The 26,377-nt window shown below is 44.2% G+C and overlaps 1 protein-coding gene across 12 annotated transcripts in view; it reads right to left on the bottom strand.

The window, feature by feature from the left end:
* PICALM (phosphatidylinositol binding clathrin assembly protein) overlaps positions 1–26,377 on the bottom strand; it is a 519,981-nt gene that overhangs the window by 231,750 nt on the left and 261,854 nt on the right. For all 12 annotated transcript variants that reach the window (XM_078658455.1, XM_078658454.1, XM_078658453.1 and 9 more), the window contains exon 6: positions 17,215–17,326. In XM_078658455.1, the coding sequence (XP_078514581.1) occupies positions 17,215–17,326 (112 nt within the window). The remainder of the gene's footprint in view (positions 1–17,214; positions 17,327–26,377) is intronic.

Genomic DNA, 26,377 nt, shown 5'->3' with positions numbered 1-26,377 from the left:
GTTGTACAATAGAACGCAATTGGGACTGACCTGTTGTAACATTAGTAAGTCCTGCTCTATTATATCAATAGCAGATGATACAATGATGTCCAGTGAATATATTCTGGAGGACAGAGTCGTTAACCCATTGTCCACTACAGAAAGTGATTTTTCCAAATTTATACGATCAATTTCTCGTATTTTTTCTGCAGTTTCAATTTGTGTTACTTTCCAAGCTTCGTTGTAAGCAGCGTATATACCGGCATATATGAAACGTTTTTGACGCTGTTTGCGTGGTCCCAGTATGAAATCACGCAAGTCAGCACCGTCTTTAAGTAAAGATAAGTGTTGCTTAATTTCAGCCAGTGTGGATTTTTGTAGCCACTCAAGGCATAGTTTCCCTACACTGTATGTTGTAACTATCCCTGGATGTTGTCTCTGGGAGTATCTTGGGTCTGGCCTGTTCTGTTTTAACCCCTATAATTTGTTCAGGAATCTATCTTGACAGTTATTTGTGTCTGTGGGCCAGATCAACCATTTTTTCCAATCAGGATTTGTTCTGTTTTGGTGTAAAATATGGGATACGTCTATCTCCACATCTGTAGTGCTATTACGATCAGGTATGGGCTTTGGAATAGACGGTTTATTTAAGTCTTTTATCTTGGCTAAACCAAGACAGGTTGTCTGTTGAATGGTGTCATTCAGGAATATTATCTGTTCTGGGATCATGCAGGCTCTAAATAATGCTTCTAGACCTTGTACCTGCTAGTCTTTTGAACGCCAGATGGTTTTTGTTTCAATGTTGTTTTTCCAAAATTCAAAACCAAATGTAGACATTTTGTCATAAAATTTTTCAGAATAAATCAATTTAGTATTTGTCAACATTGTTTTCATTCCTGTCTTATTTAACATTTTAAAATAAAACGTTTCTGGATCAGTTGTGTTAAACCCTGATAAGTATGGGAATTTCTCATAAAATGTTTTCGAGCTGCCTTTTGGCGGTGTTGCACAATGTTCCCATTGGTTATAATTAAAAACATTTCTAGGATTAGCAGATTTATGCAAATAGTGATGACCATAATGATTATAACAGTACATTTCTTCATATTTTGCTGAACCCTGCAAATAATCTTGTTCTGTGAATTTTGCTGACATTACTAAATCTGACATCATATTATTAATATTTTCAAAGTCCCAATCATCAGAGAAAGTACTTGGTTTTTACAAAGTCACTTAATGAAATCTTGAACTGGTGTGGATATTTCAGGAGCTCAATCGGGCCATAAATTTCATAATCAGTTTTGTCCCAGGCTACCCCACCGGGTATTGGATTGGCTGTGATGTTCACTGGTGACAGTTCTCTTTTCTCGATGTGTGAAGATCTGTGAGGCTTTAGGATCAAGTTGATGTTCTGACTTGCTGTGTCCATTGTACTATATTTTCCATCAATAAATCTACCCAAACATAAAACCATGATGAGCCAAAGCAGGAGGAAAAGTACACCTAACACAATCCATAATTCAATCCATGGAGAAATCAGATATGTTTCTTTGAGTTGATGAAAGAGTTCAGTTACTTTGTCTTTGAAAGTTTTTGGTGCTGGCGTTTCTTCATGTTCACTTGGATCATCAGAAAAGTCATCGAAATTGATGAAGTAGCCAGATGCAGTTCTGTCAATTGTTGGAATTGCTTCCGGATTCTCATTTGTCTTTGCATTTTTCTTTGTTTCATTAGCATAGTCTGAGGCTACATCGTTGTAGACAGGTGTTTCTTGATGAACTGTTGCAATTTGGGTTTCAAGAGGCACAAGTTCCATGGCTTTGTTGCATAGTCCTTTTTTATTTACTGCAAGTTTATCAAAAGTGATTAGTCTTTCAGTTTGAACCTCTTGGATTGTAGCAAGAATTGGTCGTCTGCTAATTCTTGGGAGTCCACTGGGCCTACTACTTATTATTGGCCACATGATTGTGGTTTTACCAGGTCGATGGATACAACTCGGTTCTCCTTTTTACCAGCAAGGGGCGGTAGTACTACTGATCTTGTTCCTCTGACAGCTAAGACAGGTACTGCTTTTCTGTAAGAAGGCCTAAATTCCTTCTTCACCGCCATCTTTTCTCTGACCAGATCCCCAATCTTTGGAATCCAGACAGGTCTTGCTGGGACAGGTGGTTTCTCTTCAGTGGCTGTTGGCTTTAACTTTATGTTACTTTGACTTCTTCTTATTTCATTCAAGTCCTGTAAAACAGCCAAACGATCTTTGATATCAAAGGCTTTTTCTTCTACCACTGAAGTCTGACAATCTAGATCCTGGATGTGCATTCTAGTACCGAACAATAGTTCGTATGGAGTGATACCTTTTAGAGAATTTCTTGGCAGATTGTTAAGACTACGTTGGACACTTGTTAAATTTTTGACCCACCCATCACCCGAACCTAATACCCTCGCCGTTATAGATTGCTTTATGTCACGTTTTTTTCTTTCCACTACCGCATTTCCCTCAGGATGGAAGGGAGAAGAGTACCACAATGCAATGCCCATGCTGGCCATGGGCTCTTTGTAAGCTCGAGAGCTAAACGCAGGACCCTGGTCAGAATGTAGCATGCCAATTGCGTATGTGCCGATAAAGACTCGCAAATCTTTTATAACAGTTCTGGCGTCAGCCGAGCGCTGGGGCCTACATTTTAAGTTAATCTAGTCTTAATATTTATAGGAACGCATTTCTCCGGCTGTATTTCCGCGTATAGATAGCCTGATGCTTTCTAATAAAGGAGTCCTGGCAGTAGTCTGGTCCGGTTCACAACTGCGATCTCTGTTGCAGTCTGGACAATCCATTGCAAATTTGTAATTTTGCAGGCTCATCCCCGGCCACCAGTATTCTGATTGTAATTGTTTTAGAGATTTCACGATCTCTTGGTGCCTTAGACCCAATCCCATGTGTGCGTCTTCAATCAAGAAGAATCTCCGGTTCGTGTTTGGAATTACTCTGTCCCCCACTCCAGGGATTTGAGCAAAAGGAACGGGGTTTGCATCAATTATGTATGTATTATTGAGTGGATAGTCGAGAGGTAATGCTGCATAGTCGCCTTTTAAAGACGCTTTTACCGCCAGCATGGTTTCTCCGCCTATTTGTTTTTTAGTATGATTTTTTGTGACTACGGAAGCCGGTTGAACCGCTGCCGCTGTGGCTCTGTTAGCCAATGAATTCCCACCAATGTGAACGCCATCACGTTGATGACTCAGTGTATGTATCACGTGAGTCTTTCGTAGTTCTTTTTGTAAAAGAACTACCTGTTCCCAAAGCGTTTTATGCTTTATTGTGGCACCTGTGTCATCTTTGTAACCGTTTTGAATCCAGGTCTGCATGCTCTTATTGTAAGACTGGACGCAGTAATGCGAATCGCACACTATTAGTGTGGGGAATTCGCGATCAGCATTTTCAAGCGCCATCTTTAAAGATCTTATTTCCGCTTGCTGAGCTGTACAGTTTCCGAGTGATTCAGTTTTGGTGATTATCGGTCTGAATTTACCAAAGTGCCAGCGACCTTTAACAATCGCGCACACTGCATTGTAGGATTTTTTTATCCACATCGTAGTGTTGTGCAAATCTATCCATGTAGATTACACAGCTGTACTGTTCTAGAGGCAGAATTTTGATTGACAGAGGGTATTCTCGTTCGTATTTTAGATTTTCTAGTTTTTTCATTTTTGGGTCAAAATAGTGTTTCACGTCTTCTGTAGCAAGAGAATTTTCCCATTTTATCCATTTTGGATCTAATGCCACAGTTTTCAGATTGCGTGGACTTGTTAATGCCTCAAGCGCTGATTCTGCTGTTAAAACAGATATCCGTTTGCCTTGGGTTAGGGCTCTTTCTTTTGCTACAGCAGTTTGAACGGCAGTTAGAATTTTTTCAGTAGAACTGAATTTCATTTCAGCCTGTGTGTACAAATGTGATTTGTAAGCTATTGGTACCGTTTCTCCCTCATTAGAGGTCAGGTACGCGAATCCGCATCTTCCTGGGATGACTCGGATTACAAGGTTGCGTTCGTTTGCGCGTTTGCATTTTTGCTTTAGTTAACATGTCTGTTTGTAATGATCTTAAAATTTCTGTGTGTTTCTGAGTCCAATTGATTGGTTTGAAATCAGGTTTTATTAATTCATAGAGATGTTTAACCCTCTCTGCATAATTTAGAATGTATGTTCTTCCGAAATTCAAGAAACCTAGTATTGATTGTAAATTCTTCAGCGTTTTTGGAGCTTGGAGTACAGCACATTTCTCTAAGAAATTGTCTGCTAGGCTTTTGCCTTCACTTGACAATTCATATCCTAAAAACAGGACAGTTAGATGAGCAATTCGTGACTTTTTGAAGTTGAATTTGTACCCTTCAGCTGCGAACCCAAGTATTATGGTGTTCACTCTTTTCAAGTGTGTCTCCAGGTCATCATTTGTTAGATAGATGTCATCGACATAAGATAATGCCTCATAATCATATATTTGAAGTAACTCTGTTACCCTTGCTGAGAATAATCCTGGGCTATTCTTGAATCCCTGTGGGAGTCGACAGAATTGTTTTTGCGACCCCATTGTTGAGAAAGCGGTCAAATACCTGCTTTCAGGTGCAATGTTTTGACAAAAGAATCCATTAGAGATATCTAATGTCGTTTTGTATTTTTTGCGCACAATGTTATTCATTAGTGCTGCACTGTGGGAGTTTTGTACTGCAAATGTTTTGCAACAGGAGATTAAGTGCCTGTAGTCCAAAACTAGACAATATGAATCGTCTGACTTGGAGACAGGAAACAAAGGATTGTTCATTTGTGAGGTGCATGTTTCAATCATCCCCTGATATTCAAGTTGATCTAAGATCTCCCTGACTTGTTTTTTAGCTTTTTGCTTAACAGGATACTGCCTTTGTGCAGTTGGTTGACTTTTTAACTGGATTTTGTGAGGAGGAGAATCTTCATCCCATCCTACATGATTTTTATATAATGCAGGGGCTTGGGCCACTGCCCATTTTCTTGCAAATGTGTATTTTTTATGAATTGGAATATGATTTCAGAAGGCAGGCATAATCATTTCTTCGCCATGAGGGCACTCCCTGACAAACTCTGGTGGCCAGTCTTTTTCAGCTTACAGGATATCATAGCCTTTAGATAAGTTATCCCAAAAGAGACCCCTTATTGTCCTAGTTTTGTCCCCCTCTATACGCAATGTTATCTCGTATAATTTATGGGGTTTGCTAACTCTGGTGTCTGCAGTTTCCACCTGAATGTATTCATTCGTGTCCACTGTCTCCAGAAGATTTATCAGGATCTTGCGAGCTATGGTCACTTCTGCTGCGCTGTCTAGCACTGTCTGGGCCCACTCTCCGTTTTTCAGTTGTGTCCTCAGTATCCTCGGCATGTTTTATTTTAATCCTGGCTACCTTCTTTCTTGGAAATTGTAATTTTTTACTTTGATGAGCAGGTTCCTTGTCTTTGGACTGGACGTGCTCTTCCTTGTGTTCTGACCGTCCTCTTCTTTCCGATTTCTGTGAGGAAGTCTGAAAAGATCGAGAGGGACGTGTATCAATATCTTGATATCTGTCAGGTTTTCTCAATTTATCCCTATCTCTAAGGTTGTATCTTTTCTCAGAGGGCTCCCTTTGGGGAGACTTGTTTCCTCGTTCTGGAGATCTATCTCTCCGTTGAGGAGACCTTCCTCTGGACTGAAAACGTTTTTCTTTGGGAGTGGATTGTTTATTACCATCCCAACTCTTTTTTGGAGTGTTCATATTATTTTTATTAAAAGTTTTTTTCAGGACTTTCAATTAGTTGTGGTTTTAGTGGTTTCCCACCCAAACTATCTCTACCTAGTTCTTCATAGGATTTTTCTATGATTCTGGCAAGTTCAAAAGGTTGTTCTGCTATATCTGTTTCTTTCAATTTCTGGCAGATCGCTACAGATGCTGCTTCTCCTTTTATGTTGGCTAATAATATAGCCGAGACCTGCTTGAAGTCTTTCAGTAATTTCATACCCAGAGTTAAAGCAGGTTCTGGACCGTATTCATTTTGAATCTGTCTTAGTACGTCCGGTATAACCGCCATAGACGGGACACCATGTGTTTTTGTGTATATTGAAGCAAAGACTGTGCCCCATATGTCACAGTCCTCCACATGTGGTGCGATCCCCATTGGAAGACAGAATTCTGTGTTTCTTTTTTTGTGCTAACCAGAATGGAATTTGTTCCCGTTTTGCGGGTATTTTGCCAATCGCTGATTGTATATTCTGTGGTGTAATTTTATTTGTGTTCCCCTGTTGAGGGTTTGTTGTGGAATTCTTATTGCTGGTTGGACTGTTGAAGTCCGCATAACATATTGGACCAATTGTCTATGTATTTTAATTAGTAGTTTTAGCTGAGCTAAAAGTTCCCGGTCTGATATTTTTTCAATGTCTGGATGTGGTGTGTAGCTGGCTAGAACCGGCCACGTGGCTCCTGGTCTACCGAGCCTGGTGATGTGATTTTGATGTTTTAGGGCGCCATTAAACCAGAGCAGGTGCTCTTGGTAAGTTAGTGGAATTTCAACGTCCTCGAAAGGAGCGTATTCATTCGGAGGTTCCTCTATTTTGTAATAGTGGAAGTCTTGTGTTACAGCGTTTGCTGCTGGAAAGTGTATCCATGAATAGAATACCTCTGTCTGCCGATATTCATGGGCCTCTACCACGAATATGACTGTACCACCTCTCGGTGATAGTCCATTTTCTAAAAGCTTAAGAGTTATAGTTCTTCTTACATTTACCGGAATGATTATAGCATCCGGGTCATTTTCTTGGAGACTTGTGTCATCTGCTAGGAGTTGAGCTGCTAATCTAGCTTCCTCCCTTTCGTCTTCACTTTCCGTCATTTTTACTAACAGAAAGTTTTTGTTGCAGATCAAGTTTCAAGGAAACAAAGATTAGGTGCACAATATTTTGGAACACTGTATCCTTCAACGTTGACTAAACCAAAAACTAATACATAGGAATCTCTTCCTACTAAGTTTTGGCGGATATTAACCTTTCACCCACTCCAGACGTCTGCTGGAGTTTTTACGGGAAAAAGGGTTCTGTGTGAAAATCACGACTGAGTTACTCTAATGTCTTGCGTTAGATTATCGCCTTACCAAACGTTGGGCGCCATGTAGTGTAGTTCCTATATTCCCAATAGGCTCTGCGCATTGGAATAACAAACAGCAGTTTAGACGTAGGACTGAGGTCATCTAGGTCTCTACTGACTATGTTAGACTTAATTAGTTTTGCCAGCTAGCTCAGAGGTCACTAGAAACTTTCTCGAGTGAACAGGAAGGGGTTAACTTTCCTGAATAGACAAGAAGGGATTAGTTTCTGACAACCGCATAAACATGACAACTTTGCTCCCTCCGAATAAAGAGTATATCTCTATAGTCGTGTGAAAACAATAGACCGTTATTTCACTCAGTCAATCGTGCATGCTTAATTTCACAAGGAGTGCAGAGAAATAGAGAGACGGGCGTTTTCAATAAAAGGTTATTTATTGAGCAGTCTTCTTTCTCATGCAAGAGAAATGAGTTGCCACAATTGCAATACTTATCATAAAGTAAAGTGCGTACAGTAAAAGGAGTATTATGAAATAATACTGTAAAAGCATTGATATGGTTTCTTAGCCATATGATACTTTAAAACGGATAAAATATATACATACATAAAAACATTGACTAACGTACTCAACTGGTGCTTCTAAGATACGCCTACCCCGGTGTACCTGACCTAAGCCTAATACGTGGGAAGGAGTAAGTAAGTTGCAGTTTAAGTTAAGTTGTTTTTTGCCAAGAATCTGAATCAAGAATTCTCTTAAGGGTTTAGTCAGCTCCGTACCTTGGTAATAGAATGTAGGAGGTCTTGTATCTCTCTCTCAGGACTCGATCTCCCAGCAACCCGCAAGGGTGACTGGAAACACCGGAGCTGGATTTCTCGGCTTGAGAAAAGACAGCATCTCTCAGTGCGTCAAATGGGAGGAACGGCTTCCTTCGGCTCTCGCATCAGCTGGGCTTCGGGCAAGTAGATAGCCGCTCTGCTCCAAACCACTGTGTGTTTGCTTAAGGCAACTGTTGGTATATTTATACCTGGAAGGTGCAGAGTTTGACGTAAGGTTGGACATAAGACGTCACTAAGAACTAACAGTTCTTTCTGGACTCCAGGAGTTCTTGTGCAAATCAAAACAAAAGCAGGGGGATTTCCCGGGCTGCTAGAGGCTTGGTTTGTTTAAAGAACGCGTTGTACTTTCTAGGAGTCTATGGGAGTAGCCTTGCCGTATATGGACTGCATGGGCTATGACTAGATATAGACATAATTCCTATGCCTATATAAGGATATGTTTTGTTATAACCATATAAGGGCATGAATCGGGGATATCTTGATTAGGGTCCTAGATAGATGCACAACAAGAGCACCAGACAGAATATGCCTTTAGTCAATTTATACAATACCAAACAGTCATAGAACAAATAAAAAGTTCAATTTGCATTTAAGTTAGTTAAGGGTTTCGACACTACCTCCTGTAACCTCCCTTTTTATAACACAATTAAACATTCGCTGGCACTGTGATCCGAGCTGCCCCCGCTCCCTGTGTGCCATGCCCCCAGTACCACCGGCCCCATCAGCACACCCCACTGGCTGCCCCACGCATCTCTCCCACCCTCTCCCCTGGGGAATGGCACCTGCAACCTCCCATGGCCCACTACTTCCCGAACCTATATCTGCAGGAATACTGATCTCACACCTATATATGCAGTGATAGTAATATCACACCTATATCTGCAGTGATAGTGATCTCGTACCTGTAACTGCAATCATAGTAACAATACATGGGCATATGTAATATCCACTCAGAGTCCTTATTCCAAAATGAGTGGGTATTAACATTTAATGCATTAGATTGATATGATTAAAAAAAATATTAATAAAAGTCAGTACCAGTTACAATACAAAACTCACTAGTACAAATGCAATGCAATAGATTGCAAAATTACAACTAAGTAAGCTATTGCATTTTGCATTACACCATTTGATTAATGCTTCACAAAGGGGAAAAAAACAATAACATTTACAATGCCAATAGCTCAAAACAATGTCATTGTGAGACCTATTGCATTGTAAATGCTTGTTTTATGCTTGCGGTGCAGGTGTCATGATGAAGGGAGGTAGGGGAAGGATGTGGTAGAACAATGAAAGCAGTCCTGCCAAGTACCATGCATCAGGCGTTAGACTAAGGCATTTCAGTGTGGTCCTCCGCATTACTGCACTGAAATGCACTGTCACACATATGCATGTTGTGTCTCAGTCGTCAGTGATAGCTGCCTAAAAGTGAGGCAGCGCCCAGCTGACGTGCCTGCTCTGTTACCATAGGCTTGGGGCTCGCAGTCACATTTAACTACTCTAATGTATCATGACATGATAATTAATCGTTCCCCGCGGGCCGGCCGGCTTGACTGACAGCCTTTCATCAAAGGAAGTGGTGTCCAATGACTTACTAATACGTGCCGCGTGGGACGTCACATCCTGCTGCTGGAGCTGGGAGTTTAAGTAAGGCGACTCCTTATATTTAATGATGGTGCCCCTTGCAGCACTGCTGCAGGGAGCTTACACCGGCCTGGGCCGCCGCTGTCCTGTAGCTCTGCTGTGGTTTTACCCCGCCGGCGCCCACCAAATTATTGCTGCAGCCAACTTGAGGGTGACGTATTTGAGGAGTCAGTGACCCAGGTCTGTCACTGGACAGCCAGCCCGCCTGGTACTCAAAGTAGTCAGGACAGCCTCACTGTCATTGTGGAGGCAGTGGGCGGGCGGCAAACCCGAATTGCCGCGGCCTGCGGAAAGCTAGACCTGGCTTCGTCTCAGTGCATCCAGCCTTGCAGGCCAGAGTTACTGCCTACAATGGAGTGCTACCCACCACATTCCTCCAGACCAACTCTTATCTGCGCCTGGGCCACGGCCAAAATAAGTAGCAACCTGTGTGTTTTCTTAAGACACTGACAAATCATACCAATGGCAGCGTCCAATCAGGTAACTGTAGCTTGCAGTCGGTGTCAGGTTGTAATGTGACATTGGGGATCCGATCAACCGGCGTGACATTTTTGGGTGAGACAGCACTGACTGCGTGAAGTGTGGCTAATGCATCTCAGCCCTCATGTTCAGCAGCAAACTCCACTTAAAATAAGGTTGCTAATTAACAAAAAAATTGCTACATACTGTTCGAATGTTTAGAGGCTTCAATACTCTCCCCGCAGGCAGCCATTGCCGCTCTACAGGTACACTACAGGTGGCGAGGACCACCCTGGTCACTTACGAGATTTTGTATTTTTTGCATCCTCCCACTAGTGAGACCCCATACGGTGGTCCCATGGCCATACTGTCTTTTAATGATATAATCAAACTGGTTAGTCAGTACACAAACTCTTGAGGGATAGCGAGCTGCCAACACTTCTTTCTGCAGAAGTTGCGGAGTTTCCAACTAAAATAAAGTATGTACAATAAATTACATGTGAAAGGCCAATGTCTGGTCCTCCTTCTGCCATAATAAACAGCATGCGCCCTGGGCTGGCTGTAACCCATGTGTGTACCTCAGCCTCACTCTGAGGCTTACCCGATGCAGACTGTGGCTGCTGACAAGTTAGGTTCCACAGGCACTAGCTTAGTGCCCTGCCATATCTGGTGTTTTTCAGCTGTTTTAAGATCTTAGTTTCTTGTTGCTCAAATGGTTGTCATTTCTGATAATTATATGGTTCAATCATAGTCATTCCTTGATTTTTCTTGAGAGAAAGTGTCACTCATAGCCATTGAAATGTCACTCATAATGACACTGAAATTATGAAAATGTCACACACAGCAATCTGAAACCTTGGCAGCTTTGCAGGCACAGTGCAGCCAGCAGCCATTCGCTCACCTCTGCTAAACTTTAGTGACGGGCGCAAATTAACGCATTCATTAACAAGCAGCAACTGATACTTAAAGTAGTCGACAGTCACAAGGCACTTACTTCTTAGCGGCGAGACGAGCGGAGCAATTAGGTGAGGCCAGCGCGACTTTCCTCAACTTTACAGCTCGGACTAGAACCACCAGCATGATTGTTCTGGGCATCTGGTCATGTGTCCTCAGCTCTGAGGGTCACGGCAGCGCCGGCTGTCCTTTCCCGACAGCGTGCTCCAAATCGTCACGTTTAAAAAAAAAATCACAACAGCAAAACACAGGCAGTGCAGCATGGCCACAAGAAACGGCAATCTTCACCAATAATTAACTGAATTCTCTGCATGCATGCAGGCGCGTGGTGTGCCTATGTAATGATCAGCTGTGAAACAGGCCCATAATTAAAGAGGAATGTGTTGCGCCACATGGGCTCTGCGTGCTAGCACATTAGACCGTAAAACTGGGCTACGCTGGGCACTTCCTGCATCAAGGGGCGGGGATAGGCAGTGCTGGCCGGTCTCCGGAAACCCAATTCGGAACCCGCCCGCAGCATTAAGCAACGCCGGTCGTCAGGCATGCTTGAGGGTCGTGGCTGCGGCTCAGCTACATAGCTGCACAGTCAGGAAAGTTTTCTGGGCAGCTAAAAGCACTCCGGCCATCAGTTAGTGGTTCAATCAGAAGCCTATGTTTGCCACTAGCTGAGGATGCAAACTGCGGGGGGCGGGCAACTGTAGCAGGACCCACCGCCTATCACACTGGGCACTCGCCGACTCCTCCCACATGATCAGTGAAATGGTAATGCAGCGGCCGCGTGGTTAACCCAATCCTAATGAGGTCTGTTACATTGTAATAGTAGCAACCCGCGCAGAAACTGAAGCAAGATCACAGAAGAACACATCACCTCCGCCCTCAGTTGCACTTCTCCCCCCACTACGACCGACTCCGCAGCAATCGACTTCCAACAATGGATCGTCAACTGCGCAAACACACTCGCCCCCCTCCAGAACTCCAGCAGACAACACAACACGAAAGCCACCTGGTTCACTGCGGACCTATAAGAATCCAAGCTCTCGTGCCGACGACAAGAGAAAGAATGGAGGCATAGCAAATTGCCAAAAGCACGCACCGCCTACAGGGCCGCCATGACGCAACACCCTCAACTCATCAGATCTACGAAGAGAACCTTCATTCAGGACAGAATCCTCTCCAACTCCCACAACTCCAAGGAACTCTCTTCAACATCATACAAGAATTCACCAGACCCCACAGCGAAACCTTTGACGTCCCCTCTCTCCCAGGACCTCTGCAACAAACTCAGCTCCTTCTTCCACCACAAGATCAGAACACTATGACAACTTAGATGTCCAAGACCAAAGCACCGACCCAACAACATCCACCAGCGACGTCATACAGTCGACCCTGCTCAGCTGGACCCCTGTCACCACAGAAGACACCACAAAGACTATGAAGAGCATCCACTCCAGAGCACCCATTAACCCTTGCCAGCCGCACATCTTGCACAGAGCCGTTTCCATCATCGCTCCGGAACTACAACAGACAATCAACTGCACCCTCGAAACAGGCACATTCCCTGATGACTGGAAACGCCGAAGTCAAACCTCTCTTCAAGAAGCCCTCCACAGACGAGACGGACCTCAAGAACTACATCTCTCTCTTCCCCTTCACCGCCAAAGTCACTGAGAAAATCATGAACACCAAGTGAACACACTTCATAGAATCCAACAACATCCTCGACTCATCCCAATCCGGATTCCCGAGCAACCACAGCACCGAGACCGCCCTCCTAGCAGCCACAGACAACATCCGCACACTCCTCAATCAAGGCCACACTGTAGCCCTCATCCTACTAGACTCTCAGCAGCTTTCGATACCGTCTCCCACCGCACACTATCCGCCAGACTCCACGACACTGGCATACAGGGAACCGGCTTAGACTGGATCCGCTCCTTACTCTCTTGCAGAACACAAAGAATAAGACTCATGTACATCCTCTCCAAACCCACAGAGATCAGATGCGGAGTAACCCAAGGATCCTCCCTCAGCCCCACGCTCTTCAATATTTACATGGCCCCCCTCCCAACCATCGTCAGAAAACATGGACTCAATATAGTATCCTACGCCGATGACACCCAGCTCATCCTCTCCCTCTCCAAGGAACCCGACACCACCAGGCACAGTTTTCAAGAAGGAATGAGGGACATTGCATCCTGGATGAGCAGCAGCTGCCTGAAGCTCAACTCAGAGAAAACAGAAGTCCTCGTCCTCTGATCCACCCCCACCGGGTGGGATGACACCTGGTGGCCCCCTGCCCTCAGAAACCCTCCCACGCCCACAGACCACAGTCGCAACCTCAGCATCATACAAGACTCCTCCCTCACCATGAACCGAAATATCAACTCCATATACTCCACATGCTTCAACACCCTCCGCATACTCCGCAAGACCTTCAAATGGATCCCCCCGAATCTTGAAAGACCGTCATCCACACACTCATCACCAGCAGGCTGGACTATGGGAACGCCCTCTATGCCGGAATCAACAAATCTCTCCTTCACAAACTCCAGACCGTCCATAACCCCACAGCCAGACTTTTCCTCGACATCCAATGACACAACCACATCACCCAGCACCTCTGAGACCTCCACTAGCACCCCATAAAAAGAGAGCTGCTCACACACGCCTACAAAGCCCTCCACAACACCAGTCCCCAATACCTCAAAGAAAGAATCTACTTTCACGTCCCTAAGAGAAAATCTCAGCTCTGCCGACCTAGCCCTGGCCGAAATCCCATGCATCCGCAGTGCCAGAATGGGAGGCAGATCCTTCTCCTACATTGCGGCCAAGACCTGGAACGAACTCTCCTTCAGCATGAGACGAAGCTCGACACTGCAAGCCTTCAGAAAGGTCCTCAAGACCCGGTTCTTTGGATGGATGGCCTCAGAGCTGCCCGAAACCCCTCCCCCCAGCGCCTTGAGACCCTCATGGGTGATTAGTGCGCTATAGAAATCCCTGATTGATCTTCGCCGATATTCAAACACAATTCCAACATGTTCATACACAAGTAGGCTTCTCCCTTAATAGTATAAAATAAAGTCCAACTTACTCCAGATTGCCATGTGTTTTTTTAGAGTACATTAAAAGGACCATTCGTTTCTGTCATTACTAGTTTCAAAGTTGCTTTTATAATATACATGTTACATCACTACCAATTGCGGAAAATCAACCACTGCGCATATTTAAAAATAAATGCACAGTTTACCACTCACAATAAATCGATTCAGCAATTAAACAATTATACAAAAAATAACTTGTACAATACATGTATTTGTTTGAAATGCAGCCTTTTCATGATCCCACATCTGACCAGTAGTACACGTGGATCCAGACTGCATGTGTCATTATGTGCTTAATTTATTAAAAAAAAAAAAATCCTTAGGAGTCCTCCACGGTACTGCTGAATGCCTGGGTTCCGAATACCAAGAATGGCTATTCTAGATTCCACTTTAGGCCCTTTATTTCCACCACCATACACTCAGTCTCTTTAGCTCACTCTTATAGTTGGATACCCTTTTCCTTACTTTAACTATTGTTTTCCTTTTTTTCTCTTCCTCCTCCTTTCTACCTTATTTACCTTTTTCTTGCTTCCTCTCAAAGCTCAGGTGGGCTGTATCAGTGCTTAATTTGATCCGATGGGGTTCACTGGCCCTCATTTTTGGGGGCTGGCACTTATTTTGCAGAGAGCAAGAGAGGGAAACACACAAAGAGGAAAGGAGGAGGAAGAGATATACGTAAACCGTCACAAATGTAGAAAGCAGGAACTTGCAACAGTGACCTAAAGGGGCAGGGAGAGCATAGTGGTGGATTAAAGAGCCATGAGGTGGATTTATGAATGACCAGCCGTGGTATTAGAAGCATCTACATTCCCCTGCACCGGCTGCGGGGTTCTGAGCAGAGCTTTGGGCACCAGCAGTCATTCTTTTTCAAATCAAGCACTGGGGCTGCAGCCTGCATTCAAAGCTAGATAGGCTCAGGGCTTCCAGGCCCTTAAAACATCGGCTCCAGCTGTTGACTCCTAGTCCTTCAGAAGGAGCCACTTGCATATTTATTCCATTGAGCACTTAAGAGCCATTGCCAGAAACTGGCACTGGAGACATGCAACAACACATGGGAGAGCGAGGAAGGAAAATGTACACAACATATAACTAAGTTAGGCAAAACTCCTTAGAGATCACAAGCATCATGCCTATAGACACGTAACGGGGATGTGACAAGCCAGGAGGTTGGACAAAGCAATCTTAAAGAGAAAGGAACAATCCAATGCAGGCAGGATGCTGGTATTAGATTTAGAGTAGTCATCTAACAGTTGACAAACATATTTGGACTGTTTTATCACTCATATTGACCACAGTCCCCAGCAGACATGGTTATGATTGTCCAGCAAGGTCAGAATATGCTTTTGGTAGCAGAGTTAGGAAAAAAGAAGGAACTGTGGGGAATTTGTGATAAACCTCCATTGGACAAAATGACAAATGGCAAGGGTAATTCAGAACAGGGATCAACCGTGGCAATGCAACTGGGTAGAGACTGGATAAAGGCAAGGGAGAAAATTGTGTGTGCATCGCACTCTTTAGGCTACACAGGAAAAAAATACATGCACTTGATACTGCAAGGGGCACAAGTAGAAAATTAGAACCCAAATGTGAAAATGCAGGGTCAGTTAGTATGGAAGCTAATACATGAATATCAAGCTAATCGTAACTTAAACGTCAAAATATGGCACAATGCCTGTAATATCTGCATTGTCAGCCAATGGAATAGCGTGAAGGAAGCTTTACTGCCAGGAAAAGCACGAATTACTTCTTCGAGGACTGCATCAGGTTGGATCAAGGTAGGGCATATCTCTCAGCACATCAGGAATTGGGTTCCTGAGGTCATTGCACTCAATAAGCTGATCTTGAGCAACCACTGCATGGAATCACTGAAACTGTTAGGGTCCCGGGTAAAGCAGCGTAGGTAACAACATACATGGGTTATACAAGAGGACTCAAAAGCCTTCATTTCCAGATCCTTATCGGACAGACTTATTTGAGGGACAGTTCCAAGCCAAAGCCGCCAACTTCTTCAAGAAATATGTACTCAAAATCGATATATATTGAAGGTTGATATGGAAGAGCCCATGGGTGCTATGACTCTGATTGTCCAAGGGTCTGGAGGCAGAGGGAGAGGGAGAGAGAACAGCAGGAAACTACAAAGAATCAAGCACCACCTCCCCTACAACCCATTTCAGCCAAACCCAACCTCTCCCAACGAGGGCCTAGTCCTCAAGGCATGCTTATATCAATTTCATTGTGCAATAAATATAAATAAGTGTTTCTGATGTAAGTGCTCTGAGTGGTGAGAGAAAGTTTAGAATCAAACTGCTTTAATCTATGTTCTTTGGGGTGCATGCTCCCATCCTCCTGCCTGAACCGCCTCATGCATGTTTGGGTTTAATGATCCTTGCTGTTCATGGATGGCTTTGAAAAGCCTGGGGCTTTGAACATACTCAATAAAATGTGATACAAGGTTGCCAAAGCCATGCATTTGTATGCATGAATGAATTAAATGTCAGTCTGTTTGCATCTTTTCCTGTGTAGCGTTGATTGCCTACCCAAAACGTTTAGTACCAGAAATGAAATGTCTATGACTTTGCTTTCTACTTCTGTCTTGAAAACAGGGGGCTGCAGCCTTAAGTGTCGAGTCAAAGCATTGTCCAGTTCCAGCACTTCATCCGAGGATGGTGGTTTGTAACCTCGCAGCTGGTATATGACTATCATGAACGTATCCGCTTGTGAATTTGGCATGCAAATGAACTTGCGAAGGGCAAGTGTGATACAGCCACAGTATGACTGAGAAGTGTGAGCACAGCTAGAAAGACTTTATTACTGGAGCTTGCGCTCATAATCTGAGATTTCAGGACAGTGAACCAGTCGGAGAAACAAACTGGGAACCAAGGTAAATTTGGGGAGAAAATAAATGGAGGTGTGGTGGGTCCTGAGGATGGGCACAGTCTATTCTGTTATTTTTGTTATTGTTCTTCACTTTAAATCCAGAATACATATGATACAGCGGATCTATTCAGATCAATGTGGGAGAAAACGTTTGCGTAAATATCAACACCAACAATATTCGAAATCAAGAAAGTGAAGGAAAAGATTAATTTCTCATTCAGGGAATACGTGGTATTTTAGAAACAAATTAGTAAAACGGTTCGACTTACCCAACAAGTTTATTATTCCTTCATTATATGCTGCGAACAGTCTAATAGCATCTTTAAAAAGGAGCATAAAGGCAGCATTAATTACACCATTTGTAAGTTCATTGGCATTAACCTGGAAAACAGAAATGGATACCATTATCATACAGTGGCGTCCTTTTGCAATCTAAAATGGTTTTATTTCGTCAAACTAAATATTTAAAGAAAAATCTAGACTCATGCATATTTGTGCAGACTCGCTAAACTATTTCCAGGTGTAATTCATACTTCGGTAGGATTCACAAACCGGTAATTCCCATATGTGCGCTGCAGATTAGGGCTGGCCAGGCCCTGCACCCAGACCACACGTGGACACAAGACCCACCCTTCCATATACATCACATTTTCTCTAGCACAGCAAAAGGAAATCATCAGTGATATCATGGATGTCAAAGAAGAAGTCATTTTTCCCATCATTTGTTAGATCAATGGCAGTGCACTGGAAGGCAAATTACGATTTGCAAAAATAAACAAAACTAGCCAATTTCAGTGATTTTTATGTTTTGTTTCATAACCACACCAACATCTTAACCGTGGTCCTCCAGTGAATTTTGGAGCTTTTTTCAACACAAGAAGCACAGCCTTGTTATACGTTGTGCTTGTCCTACTGTGGCCAACCACCCATGCGCCCAAAGAGACCCTGCAGCCTGCCACATGCCTGAGGACTTAATCCATTTAACTGTATTTTGTTATTGTAGCCCAATGACAAAACTTTGCCTCTCTTCATCTATTTACACTTTTTCTGTTCTTCATCTATTCAATTATTATTTTGTCTGTGTGAAATCACTGAAATCTGTTAGCTCAGATATATGATGCCCCTTTAGAAACACAAAATGGCAGACATGTGTGCATTCATTTTTGGGGAATTCCCAAGTTTACCATCCTCTAACTGTGTTTTTCTCACTTTGTTTTGTACCATTTTCCATGCCTTTGAGTAGATTTTCCAAACCTCTGTGTACCTGTCTACCACTCTTTGAGGCCTAGAACGGGTCATCTCTGGTTTCCACTGATCTTTGTGCATTTTTTCCCGTGGCGCAAAGGTTGTGAGTTTGTACACATTCAAAAAATTCAAAATAGCAGGGAAAAAATAAAATAAAAACCAAGCTCTTCATCACCACCACATTTCATTAAAAATTCAGATGTGATTGACAGAAGCCACAAGCTTCCTGCTTGAGTGTTCCTCAGCAAAAATATTCAATAAAATCGACCTTTTTAAGTCTGGAACCTTTTTCAAATACCAATATCTAAAAAAAAACACACTAAATTTAAATGAGGCTTACAGACTATGTTCAAGCCTACTCTTATCATCAACTGAAAAACTGATGACAAGTAAAAGTTAGAAATGAATGAGTGAATGAATAAGAAGATGAATGAAGAAATTAAAACTCACAACTATGACAGGGAAAAGCCATGTCAGGTTCTAACTACAACAGAAACCTGTTTGTGTGCAACTGTCTACTCTGTAATCATTATAAAAAGGATTGATTGGGGTGAGGATATAGCCTTACGGCTAGAGCGGTCGACCTCGAAGCTGGGGAACCGGGTTCGAGGCTGGGCAACGACACTCAACATCCTGTGATTCTGGGCAAATCACTTAATCTCCCCGGGCATAACAAAAATGAATGTGTCCTTCTGTAACTAAACTGGTGCTCATGTAAAGCGCTCTGATACCCGATTTGGGTCTAATTTTCACTATATAAAACTCTATTAATAAAAGAAATTGTCAACTCTTTATTGAACTTTACCAGGACGTTCACCCTTGAAAAGAGATAGATTGGCAGAGTAAGACCATGTCGAGACCAGAAACAATGAGACTGAAGTCTCAAAAGATATGGCATACAGTAGAACACTAGCAAAGAAATTTCAAAACAAGGATATATCACTTATAGTTAGCATGTGTGTTTACAGCATAGACTAGTAGACAAGGAGCCAACTATTGCTCTCTAAGAGACAGGTTTGAGAACTTTGGACTCCATTACAACACCTTTGAGCTCTGTCCTATTAGAGGTTGCAAAGAAGTGGCATAATGAACAGCAGCACGTATAAAGAACATTACCCTTCGTGAAATAAAACTTCACATCACAGCCGAGGATTCTTTGTGAAGGAAATCGATGCGCTATTTGGATGCAACCTAATTTATGTGCCTGTGTATTTCTTAATTGTGTATCTCCTCCCTTGCTCATTCAACTAAGGCTATCGACTTTAGTACACATAGAAGAGGAGGAGGCTAAATATCTGTTGTAGAAGGTTAAGGTGTCCAGCATATTGGTTCAACGCTACCTAGCACCTTGGGTCTTGGCATTTTTCCTCTTTGCCCTCATCCGATGTCACAACATGGGCGTCCGCAGGGGAGGGCAAGGGGGGGCACCTGCCCCCCCCCCCAGAACACCGGTCCGTCACTATTGACAGCCCCCACAGTGATGTTTGTCTGCAGGACCGTCAATTTTAAAAGCGTGAGAAAGCGCTTGCAATGACGGTCCTGCTTGATGAGCGGGAAAACTGCTGCTGCTGATGGGCAAGAGAGAAGGTCCGGGCCTGGCTGCTCCCACAGCTTGAAGCAGAGGCGCACCTAGAGTCAAATTTCGGGGGGGGGGGGAGGGAGGAACATTTTTCAAGCTAAGGAAGAGTGGAGCTGCAGCCAGGGGCCCTAGGAAGGGGTGAAAACCCTCAAAGCCTCATTAACGCCAGCACCGAATTACACAATTCGCCCAGAGATGCAATGGGTGTGTCTGCCTGTTTTTTGCGAGATCAATTGGAAAGTCCTTCTGTGCACTTGTGATTCATTCGTACTCAAGTTATATTCCTTTCTTTTGTTGGTGCTACTACATCCTGGTACCTACTCTTTAGGTGCCCTTTCGTATACCCTATCGTGTGTGGTGCAGACACTTCTGTTCCGATGGATGTGTGCACTTTTCAGCGAACATTAAAGTTTCATCAATTTCTTTTCCATGGTAATAATCAGTTTTAATTCATATTTTGGTTTCCATTGTTAACTGTTGTTATACGTTTTTTAATATATCCATTATTTCTAAAATAAAATAAAATAATGGATATATTAAAAAACAGTTAACAATGGAAACCAAAATATGAATTAAAATATTTTGTTGACAACTGAAAAAGAGTTAAAACTGAACAGAAATGTCTGCACCACACACGATATGCCTGATTTTTGCACCATAAGCACTAGTATTACAGAAGGGTCTGCATACGAGATGGATTAAAGAGTTTACGCCTTGAGCTCCAAAGGGGCAGTCCCTCATGTTCATTGCAGTATCGAGTGTAGCCCCTGGACCACTGTCTGTACTCACCGTCGCCTGCCATGATTCACCAAGGGAAAGCTGTCCCACAGGGACAACTTTTCTTTTCTGAATCATGTACCAACTGCAGCTCAGTGTTGGTATCAGATCAACGGTTTGCGATTGCCATTGCGTTTGAAAACCATTGATATAAGTCATTGTAAATTGCAATTTGAAGATAGCACCCTTTCCACTGCCCCTCCAAATTCCAATATGAAGTAAGATGCAGAACCCCTTTTGTCAATCATGAAGGTTATACACAACTCTAAAAAGGGGTTTTGCAGTAGCAACCACTGTGATGCTGCAAATTGTAAGCTTTATGACCACAACATCCTTTTGTATTTGAGGGCCCTAGTTATTTAGATAAAGCAGCATGTGCAGTGAAAGGAATGACGTTACAAATGAGTAGTGCCTTTAATGCTCTGGAAATGCTAGGATCTCCAATCTACCTCTCTCTCTCTACCTCTCTCTCTACCTCTCTCTCTCTACCTCTCTCTACCTCTCTCTCTACGTCTCTCTCTCTCTATGTCTCTCTTTAACTCTACCTCTCTCTCTACACCCCTCTACCTCTCGCTATCTCTCTTTCTCTACCTCTCTCTCTCTACCTCTCTCTCTACCTCTCCCTCTCTCTCTCTACCTCTCTCTCTACCTCTCTCTCTCTCTATCTCTCTCTCTCTACCTCTCTCCCCACCTCTCTCTCTCTACCTCTCTACCACTACCTCTCTACCACTACCGCTCTACCACTACCGCTCTACCTCTACCTCTCTACCTCTACCTCTCTCTTTCTACCTCTACCTCTCTCTCTACCTCTATCTCTATCTCTCTCTCTACCTCTCTCTCTACCTCTCTCTCTCCACCTCTCTCTCTACCTCTCTATCACTACCTCTCTACCTCTACCTCTCTCTCTCTACCTCTCTCTCTCTACCTCTCTCTCTCTACCTCTCCCTCTCTACCTCTCTCTCTCTCTACCTCTCTACCTCTCTCTCTCCACCTCTCTCTCTACCTCTCTACCACTACCTCTACCTCTCTACCTCTCTCTCTTCCTCTTCCTCTCCCACTCCTCTCTCTCTCTACCTCTCTCTCTACCTCTATATCTACCTCTCTCTCTACCTCTCTCTCTACCTCTCTACCACTACCTCTCTACCTCTCTCTCTACCTCTCTCTCTCTTCCTCTCCCTCTTCCTCTCTCTCTCTCTACCTCTCTCTCCCCACCTCTCTCTCTACATCTCTACCACTACCTCTCTCTCTCTACCTCTCCCTCTACCTCTCTCTCTCTACCTCTACCTCTCTCTCTACCTCTCTCTACCTCTCTCTCTACCACTCTCTCTACCTCTCTCTCTCCACCTCTCTCTCTCTCCACCTCTCTCTCTACCACTACCTCTCTACCTCTACCTCTCTCTACCTCTCTCTCCCCCTCTCCCTCTCCCTCTACCACTCTCTCTCTACCGCTCTACCTCTACCTCTCACCCTCTCTCCCTCTCCCTACCTCTACCTCTCTCTCTCTCTACCTCTCTCTCCACCTCTATTACTCTACCTCTCTCTCTCTCTCTCTCTACCACGCTCTCTCTCGCTCTACCTGTACGTCTCTCTCTCTCTCTCTCTCTCTACCTCTCTCTCTCTCTACCCCTCTTTCTCTCTCTACCTCTCTACCTCTCTCTCTCCCTACCTCTATCTCTACCTCTCTCTACCTCTCACTCTACCCCTCTCTACCCATCTCTACCTCTCTCTCTACCTCTCTCTATACCGCTCTCTCTCTACCTCTTTATCTCTTTACTTCTCTCACCCTCTCTACCTCGCCCACTCTCTCTCTACTTCCACCTCTCTACCTCTACCTCTCTCTCTACCTCTCTACCTCTCTCTCTCTCTACCTCTCTACCTCTTCCTCTATCTCTATACCTCTCTCTACACCTCTACCTCTCTCTCTACCTCTCTATACCTCTACCTACCTCTCTACCTCTCTCTCTCTACCTCTCTCTCTACTTCTCTCTACCTCTGTCTCATGACCTCTCTACACCTCTCTCTCTCTACCTCTCTCTACCTCTCTACACCTGTCTACCTCTCAACCAGTTGAATTCTGGGAAGCCCAAACCATCAGTATTTCAAATCTGCGCATGAAACGTGGATAGGATGAGCCGTGCAGCTCAGAAAGGGATATTCTTTTTACATCATTTGTATTTAATAGAATTGGGAAGCAGGAGAGCAGTCTCACAGTTGAGATAGGGATTCACATACACTGGTGACAGCTTTTGAATTGGCTTTAAAACCATTCAAAGATGGCTGCAGCATCTACGTGGGATGTGGTGGACTAAGTGGCAGCCGGAGCCATATAGCACTGCTTGTCATTTAAAAAAAAAAAACAGCATTGACATAGCCAATAGGTCTCCCCTTTGGGACCTTATAAGTGTTTAGTTGTCTAGTACAATATCCTTGGTGCAACAACTTCAAGTGTTGCATGGCTAAACACTTAGAAGGTCCCAAAGGCGAGACCTATTGGCTATGCCAATGCTTGTTTGTTTTTTCCTCTGTTTCATTGTGGTTGCCAGGTAATCTGCTGTGAAGCCTCACATGATTTTTCTCCCACCCCATGGGTTTCTTTGTTTATTTAAGCTCTTTGTCTTATTAGATTTTTTTATTTGTTTATTTAATACTTGTGCTCAATCATGTCGGAGGATGGTGATGAAGTAAAAAATTTGCCCCCCCCTGGAAAAATTTCTGCGGACGCCCATGTGTCACAAAACAGGTTAATGTATTTGTGTGGAAAATAGTCCCGGAAACTGAGAAACATGCTTTCGTCACCGCTCTTTAAAATAAGCTTATTGTGGATCCAATGATCCTCAACCACCTACCTTTCAATCTCTGAACTCCCAGCCCTGAGAAAAATCCTTCAAAAAGAAATAACAAGATAACCCCAGGAATAAGCTTAACTACGTCTTCTACCGGCTTCGTGGTGGAGCGCGCGCACAGGTTGGGTTGCCCACCCAGACCCATCATAGCACGCATAATGCACTTTCGGGACAGAGACACAGCACTTCGACTGGCGCGAGAACATGGCGAACTCTCTTGGCAGGGTTCCAGACTGTCTCTGTATCCAAATTTTACCACCATGGTGCAAGAAGCTCGGAGGAAATACCTGGGGGTTAAGGTGACGTTGAAGAATTTGGGGCTGAAATACGGCATGCTTTACCCGGCAAGGCTGTGGGTGGGGGTATATGGCAGGGCACAGTTCTTTGAAAATCCTACAGAGGTTTAAGTTTTTTGCCGTACTTATAACAGAATAACAAGTGCTCTGCAGAAAAGGACACCACCTTGCCTCCACACAGCGGCTCAGCGGTCAGTGTGGATTTGTTTTCGTACTCTGGGCATGGCTGACTGTTACTAGCGGATCTCCTTCCACTATGCCGCACATTAACTAAGTTGCAAGAATAGCCGGGACTCCGCATGTTAAGTATATTGTTCAATTGGGTTACTAGGCCGTGAAGGGCAAATGCCCCCCCCCCTTACCCCTCCTTTGGTGAACACCTCGAGATTGTAATGGTGCTATCAGAATGTACCTCGATCATTACACTGTTTTCAAGTTTTGGACTTCCACTGGTACAGTTGCATGTTGTTATGCAGTTGGTATTACCTCTCCGGATGGGCAGGCAGGCTGGGTGGGGGAGGTGGGTGGGGTATTGTTCACATTGCATTGCACTGTAGCTTTAGTTCTTTTTTCTCATTCCACAACAGAAGGGCAATATACTTGGTTTTATATAAAACATAACTGGTACTTTTTGAAATGGCACAGTTAAGTTATAATGCTGGTCCTTCCAGTGTCACTTTAGTGTCGTGGAATGTCCACGGCCTAAAAGACACGTGCAAAAAACGTTAAGTGGTTCATTATCTGCTCAGACACGGGGTAGATGTGGCCTTCTTGCAGGAAACGCACCTCCCTACTAGCGACCAAGCCAGGTTCGCTTCCTCTGGGGGCTCGAATAGGTTTTTCACAAACTTTAGCAACTACGCAAAGGGGCACTGCCATAATTATACACAAGCGGCTCATTTTAAGTGTCATTCGGTGACTACAGACCCTGATGACAGATATGCGATTGTGGTGGGCACACTATTTAACCACAAGATAGCGCTAGTTTGCGTGTATAAAGCGGTACAAAAGCGGGTGGTGATGGACGGAGCATCTGAACCAATCAAACACTCACACCCAGTCAACAGATCTGGGTTTAATCCATCACCGTTCTTCAGCCCACTCTGCCACCCCAGTTCAGACATGGCCATATGCAAATCAGTCTGACCCTGTGCTTCATGGGAACAGTCCAGCCCGAACTGCCAAGCCATGCCTTCCCTGGACCAGAAACAAGCTTCCTAGGACCGGTTTCTAGCATTTCAGCCATCTTCAGCCAGGATTGCTTGAATCCAGTGGCAAAGTGAGCAAGGGACTCACGTCTGAGCATACCCTGCCAACTTATGGCGAACAAAGCGGTACAAAAGGGGGTGGTGATGGACGGAGCATCTGAACCAATCAAACACTCACACCCAGTCAACAGATCTGGGTTTAATCCATCACCGTTCTTCAGCCCAGTCTGCCACCCCAGTTCAGACATGGCCATATGCAAATCAGTCTGACCCTGTGCCTCATGGGAACAGTCCAGCCCGAACTGCCAAGCCATGCCTTCGCTGGCCACCCCCCCTTTTGTACCAGTTTGCGTGTATAGCCCAAACACTACTCCCCTGATTTTTACTATGCATTATTATCCAAACTGCTACTGTTTGGGCCCATCCCACTCATACTGGGGGGTGACTTCAATATTGCCTTGCACCCCCCCCCACTGACAGTACCTCAACTGCCTCTGACACCTGACACCAAACCCCGAGCCCGTAAAGCTTTGCGATCATTATGTGAGCATTTTTCACTCCTAGACGTGGGCCGCTCACGAGACCCGGGACATAGCACTTACACCCACTACACGAGTCCACATGATACCTGGACTAGACTTGATTACTGGTTGGTTACTCCTGACATTTCCAAGTGGTTTCACAGTCTTCTCACGCTGCCCAGAACGTACTCTGACCACTCCCCTGTTTTGTTAACCCTGCGGATCCCACGCCCTGAGGGGTTTGAGAGGCAATGGAGGTTCCCCCATCGAGCATTAGAGGACGAGGTGTTTCGGCAAGAGATTCAGGATGCAATAGAGGAGTATTTTGCACTTAAAACAGGTTCGGTAGACACAGAGGCAATGCTGTGGGAGGGCTTTAAGACTTATATTAGAGGGGTATGCATGGCTAAATGTGCCGGGGTACTTCGTGCCATTCGCTACACTCTCACTCGGGTAGAGAGTGAGATTGGGGCCTTGGATTCTGCCCAAATGTCAGCTTTCGACCAGGAGCGCGTGGTGACGAGAGCCGCCTTGCTCCTAGAATACAGGGAGACCGCTGAACGGGAAATTCTATGCATGAGGAAGTACCACAACGCAAAGGTGTATGGGGAGGGAGACCGCCCTGGTAGGGTTTTAGCACAAATGGTTAGACCTCCCTACACTAAAGCTTACATCACAGAGTTATGCTCGCAGGCAGGACAACACCTCACTGATCCCTTGGAAATACAGCAGGAATTTCTCTCTTATTTCAAGACACTGTACTCCACAAGGTTAGGTTCCGACCATATGGCACAGGAAGCCTATTTATCGGAAGTTGCGCTGGTGTACCTTGAAAAATGTATGCAGGACTTCCTAGAGATTCCAATCACAGCGGAAAGCATAGATGAAGCAATTACATCTCTAAACTCCTTCTCTACTCCTGGCCTGGATGGGTGTACTGGGGAATTTTACAAAGCCTACAAG

The sequence above is a fragment of the Lissotriton helveticus genome, chromosome 8 (genome assembly GCF_964261635.1).
Source record: "Lissotriton helveticus chromosome 8, aLisHel1.1, whole genome shotgun sequence".
Classification (NCBI taxonomy): domain Eukaryota; kingdom Metazoa; phylum Chordata; class Amphibia; order Caudata; family Salamandridae; genus Lissotriton; species Lissotriton helveticus.
This window is presented reverse-complemented; position numbering and strand designations above follow the sequence as displayed.